At 48.7% G+C, this 5792-nt stretch overlaps 1 protein-coding gene across 1 annotated transcript; it reads right to left on the reverse strand.

Moving 5' to 3' along the window:
• Positions 1-1421: 1421 nt before the first annotated feature.
• On the reverse strand, positions 1422-4261 carry CITED2 (Cbp/p300 interacting transactivator with Glu/Asp rich carboxy-terminal domain 2). The gene is made up of 2 exons (XM_032160408.2): positions 4022-4261; positions 1422-3563 (listed from the first exon to the last, which is right to left on the reverse strand). Exon 2 carries the CDS (start codon positions 3553-3555, stop codon positions 2743-2745), a length of 813 nt encoding a protein of 270 aa, XP_032016299.1. The 5' UTR covers positions 3556-3563; positions 4022-4261; the 3' UTR covers positions 1422-2742.
• Positions 4262-5792: the final 1531 nt, after the last annotated feature.

The following is a 5792-nucleotide window of genomic DNA, read 5'->3' on the forward strand; positions in this document are numbered from 1 at the left end:
TTTTAATGAAACAGAGATCATTCAAGTGAATTGGGGTGGGGGAGCATTTGTATTTGTACTGAAGACAAATTGTGCTTTTTAGCCCAGCTCCTCTCTTTGAGTCCTCTGTTCTGGTAGGGATAGGCTCAAGATCTAATAATAGTTCCTTGGGCTCTGCATCTCCACATACATGTTCCGGCGTTTGAGCAGCAGGAGGAATTTAGTGACAGAGCAGGTGTTGTGGCTTATTCCCTGGCAGAATAAATGGTGAAGGGTGGTGGCAAGACAATTCTTTTGCTTCTTTATGAAAAAAAAAAAAAATACATTTAATCACTTTCCTTTTTTCCTGGCACTAGTGAAAAAGGATTGAAGTTGCTGTATTAATATGTATGCAAACATATTTTTTCACTTGAGCCTCTGGAAAAAAAAAGAGAGAAAGAAAAACTTACTGTGAAAATGCTTAGCCAGAAAGATTTATTGCTGATTGCAGATTTAGTATTGACATGTCTTAGCTGAAGAAAACTTCAGCTTTAACTATTAATGTGGAAATCTGGATCAGCTTTTAAAGTAGGGTAAAAAGAGTTTTGGATGATTCAGTATATTTATTTGAACATAATTTTAAATAAGAAAGTGTCAATTATAGAGGTATATAAAAAACCCAGTGGAGTGTGTGCATTTTAATTTTACATGGCCTGCCTTGGAAATAGAATTATAAAATTTAAGTGATCTGAATTATACTTAAAGCAGCCTTTATGCCCAACTTACTCTCTCATAACACTCCTAAATATCTGCTCCTCCTGATTTCTTATAAAATATGGAATTTAAGATGAGAATCGGAATCTAAATGAAATGTTCTTTTAAAGCATTATTTATAAGATTTTCCTCAACCTACATTTTTTACTTCCCCTAGTAAGTCGTGTACAAAAGTCTGTATTTTTTCTTGAAGGTAGGTGTGTTGCTCTTATAAATATTATAAGCCATGAAAACATGAAAGAGAAAACAAAATAAAATTCCTTCTCCTTCCACCTGGGATAATTTGAGATTTTCACAATATTACTTTTTCCTTTGCTTGATTATATAAGGCAAAACTTGACACCCACTTAGTTGTAACTATGGTCTTCTTGATAAGACATCTATCTAGGTAAAATTAAAGTATAATTTTCAGGTGATTTGCATCCCATGCATGCAACAGGAAAACTCAGAATTCAGGAAAACAGGGCATGCTTAAGAGGGAACATCTTGTAAAGATTGTAATTTGACCTCTGAGTCAAACTGAGTACATTTTAAATATTATAGGACAAAATGGAAAGCCTCAAGGCGGAATTCTGCCCCATCTTCCTCAGAACTATAAACCAGTCAGACACTGTTTCAGAGATTACGCTAGAAAATATGTACCTATCCTTGGCACTTTTGCTGAGAAATAAAACTCTCATCACTGGAGATAAAGGTAGATTTATATTTAATGCCACCCCCATCAATCAATCAGTATATTATTCCAATCTACCTCCATTTAAGTAGTTCAATCAGGAATAAACAGAAACACTTGATTTTTTTGCCTCCTGCCCATTGAAAAAGATAATGTTGAGTATTGCAAACCTAACTCTAGAGTACACTTGATATGATGGCAATTAAGAAAAAAAAAAGCACTGTGACAACTTTGCAGCTTTTGATTAAGGCACACCAAGAGGCATGTTACAATGATAACAATGAAGCATTATGCCAATTATGTTAAATCCTGCTCTCCGCTTAAGCTCATCATGACCTGTTTTAGTGTCCTGTAATTTATCCTTTGGAATGCTTACTCTCATCAATAAAGTGTTCAACTCAAAAGACGGGGGGAAAAAGCCACCAAAGGGAACAACCACCCCCAAATGACTTCTAGAAAACAAGTTATTTCTTAACTTTTTATTGACATTGGCAAATTAAAATAGAATAAATTAACAAGTATTTTTTCAAAAAAATGTTTTGTACAAAAATACTGTCAAAATTTCCTAAAAAGCTTTCAACACAGTAGTATCTTTTCATGTACTGAATATAACTATTAGCACAGTGTCAATGTTGAAGACAGAAACAAAATAAAAATCTGTGAAATGTTTGCCACTGACGACATTCCACACCCTATTATCATCTGTACATATGGGGGCGGGGGGGGGGCGGGGGGGACAGCCAACTTGAAAGTGAACATATATGACTTTCCTGATCCAGAATAGTTTGGCCCACATCTGTTTAATCTTCCAGTTTAGCATATTTTAAAAATTAGTCTGTACTCAAATGCATAGTTAAAAAAATGAAGCGAGATGGCAGAGTTTGTGCAGTAATATCTGCCCTTCGAAGTTCATGCAACCAACTAATGCAATTTTTCCTTTCACTCGTAAATCTGAATGCAGTTCAGTCATTTGAAACCATCTACAAAATCCACAAGATTAAGCAGTTTGCCAAGATTAATATCTAACAGTTGAGCACTGGAGAAAGTGAGGGAAAGGTGTAAAAACAAACAACGAAAAAGACCAAGTTAGCTAGATATTTCAACTACATAAGGGAGGTGAATGTCAAGGCTACAAAAACGAAACAAAAACAGGAAAAAAAAAGTGGCAGCAATTTTTTTTTTAAACCAATTTGTACAAGTTTATAGTTTACTTTGTTTCCAAGTTCTCAAACCTTTCAATATCTGAAAAGTGAGATACTGTGTCTAAGGGAATGTTTCTTTTAATTCACGCCGAAGAAGTTGGGGGTTTGATTTCTTTCGCCCGGGTTTCGATCGAGTCAACAGCTCACTCTGCTGGGCTGCTGTTTGCACACGAAGTCCGTCATAAAATCAAACTCGTTTTGCCCCAACCAGAGTTCGGGCAGCTCCTTGATGCGGTCCAAACCCATTTCTATCACCAAGGACATAAGAACTTCCTCGTCAATGAAATCAGTGTCTATGACATTGGGCGGCAGCATTGCAGCAGGGACGTGGGCCACGGAGGCGGGCATGTTGCTGCTGCCGCTGCCGCCGCCGCTGTTGCTGCTGCCCGCGCCGCCGCCCGAGCTGCCGCCAGAGCCGCCGGGGGTGCTGCTGCCGCCCGAGCCGCCGGGGGTGCTGCTGCCGCCGCTGTGCTTGGGGTTGCAATCTCGGAAGTGCTGGTTTGTCCCGTTCATCTGGTGGCCTGCAGCAGGGTGCAAATCCGGCATGTAGTGGTTGTGGGGGTAGGGGTGATGGTTGAAATACTGGTTGTTGAGCTTCTGCAGCTGCATGCTGGCCGGCAGGGAGCCTCCCTGGCTGGCCACCGGGGGACCCATGAACTGGGAGTTGTTAAACCTGGCCGCGGGGGCCAGCGCGCTCGGGGGGTGCCCTCCGTTCACAGTCCCCGGCCCCATCGCATGCCTGATGCCGCTCGTGGCATTCATGTTGCCCGCGCCGTAGTGTATGTGCTCGCCCATTAGGGCGTTGAAGGCGTGCTGGGGCTGTTGCTGCTGGTGGTGATGGGGGTTCGGGAACTGCCCCATGCCCATGCGGTGGGCAGGGTGATGGTGCAGCCCATTGGTGCCGTCGGGGAAGCGCCCGTGGTTCATGGCCATCATATGGTCTGCCATTTCCAGTCCTGGAAGTGAAAAGGGCAGATGATGAGACCCGCGCCACACGTGTCGCCCACCACAGCGCACCCCACTTTTGCCCGCCTCTGCCCCCCAGGATTCCCGGGCGCACGTCGGCTGCGAACCACCACCCCCAAGATCCCACTAGCAGCCCGTGCACCCAGGCTGGCCACCACGGAGGAGCTGCCACTCCTAACAGCCGGGCGCTGCACAAACAGCCCCTTCCCCTGCGATCGGGCGGGGGGGACCCGAGCCCACACCCCTCTGCTCCCCGAAGTGGCCTAATAAAGGAAGTGCCCCGTAGCCCTGCCGCGAACTTCAGGCATTAAATCAGCCCTCCTCATCCTGTTGTTGCACATCCTGTTGTTATTCCCCAGCTTCGCCTCACGCTCTTCCTCCGGGCAAACCCTGCCCTCGGAGGACTGGGCTGGCAGGAGCCCCAGCCAGCTTCGCCCGTCGCTCTTACCTTCCGTTTTTGCGATTTCTGCTCCGAAGACCGAGGGCTGGCTCGTCGGGTCCAGGACCGGCTCAGCAGCACATAGAGGGGGGCCTTCCTGGCGTGCAAAGCGCTTCGCTGTCGCGATGTCGGCGCCGAGGTCTCGCAGCGGCCGCTGGGGCAGATTCGGAGCCGTTCCCTTTTATTTCCCCTCCGCTGCTCTCACAGCTCGGCAGGACCGCCCGGCAGCTGCCAACAATGAGCTGTGTTTCTTAGGGCTTTGGCCACAGTTAATATAGGCATTTCAGGAAGGGCGGAGCGAGAGCCTCCAGGGCGGGCGGCGCCAAGACGCGGATTCCGGAGCACCGCGGACACCCTGAACCGGGTCCGGGAGCCGCGTCCCCGCCGCCCGCGGCACGTGCGCAGAGGCTGCGGGGCCCGGGGGCCGCCCAGTCGCCCCGTCGCCCCCAGACTCTGGTTTCTTCCCGGCCCAGAAACGCGAGGTTGGCTCAGCCACCCCCGAGGCAGGGGGGAAATCCTCCCCGGCCGCCCCGCCCGAAGGTAGCTCCTGCCCGGATAGGAACGAGGAGAGCTCACCGCCCCCCTCAGGCTGGATCTACCCCACCCCCAGCTCTCTCACTCGGCTCACCTAGCGATCTGGCCAGCTCTCTACGAGAAAAGGGGACTCGCCCAGCGCCCCCCGCCCTCCAGAGTGCCCTTCTGCCTCCCCGGTTTTGCAAAAGCTTCCCCAGGCAGCGAAGAATGGCTGTGCTTCCTCGAGTTGGGTTTTAAAGACTCGGACAAATAATGCGCCCTTTCCTGAGCGCGCCTTCCTAAGCTGTGCCTTTGTGTTTTCATACGGGCAGTGGGTAGACCTACTCTAGATTACCGCGTGTAGATGCGTTTTTTTCCTCCACTCCTTTCAAGGACAGGAGCTGGGGGCGGGGAGCTGCAGCGGCTGCAGGTGGACGGAGCGCGCTCGCGGGCCCGGTCACCCCAGCTCTCGCGCCCTGGAATTCCAGTCCGCGCTTTCGGGTCCGCCCGCCGCTCCCGGGGTACGTGTGCTTCTGCTAAGTTTGCGTTTGCAGCTCTTGGTAGCTTTGGCATCCGAGCTGAGGCGTCTCTGCTCTGTAAACAAACTCAGCGATCCTCGTCCCCAGATCCACCTTTTTGCACATACACAGTTACTTGCTTCTGCTGTTGCCCTGGATCCGGGAGGTGGGGGTGTGTGCAAACTTGCAGAGCCTCCCTCCGGGCTCTGCCTGACGGTTTGGGGTTGATTTAGAAGCAAACGGGTTTGTAATTAAGAAATTTGAGGGCTGAGTAAGGCTGCTCTTGCTGGAAAAGGAAAACAAATAGATAACATGGTAATCGCTTTGTAAATAAAGTCGTTCTGGAGGTGGGCACGTAGCTGCACGTCCCGTATGGCACCACGCGCACACACACGGCTGGGACTCTTCCTTTTCAGTGAAATTGTTCAGTGGGGCAATAGGCGATAATAATAACCTTGCTTCCACAACGCGGCACAACGAGCCTGGTCGCCCGTTTGGTTCATTGACTTGCAAATAAAACCCTTAACACAGGTCTGGGCTACTACCCAGTCGGAGCTCTCTGGCTTTCTCACATGGGGAAGCCGAGTTGTTTCCCCAACACCATGATGGGGCTGTTCTGAGCTTTTATATTGCTCTTTATGTGGTAAAATCGAGTTTAGCGCTCCAAATAAGGACTTCTGGGCAGTTGTTTCTTCATAACTCGATAGCCATTGAAGACTTCCTGCTGCGAAGAGCGAGTCCGCCTCCCC

The sequence above is a fragment of the Hylobates moloch genome, unplaced genomic scaffold (assembly GCF_009828535.3).
Source record: "Hylobates moloch isolate HMO894 unplaced genomic scaffold, HMol_V3 SCAFFOLD_2, whole genome shotgun sequence".
NCBI classification, from domain to species: Eukaryota; Metazoa; Chordata; class Mammalia; order Primates; family Hylobatidae; genus Hylobates; species Hylobates moloch.

Excerpts from the sequence above, each read along its gene's own strand:
- CITED2 (XM_032160408.2), bottom strand. The coding sequence starts at position 3,555 with ATGGCAGACCATATGATGGCCATGAACCACGGGCGCTTCCCCGACGGC.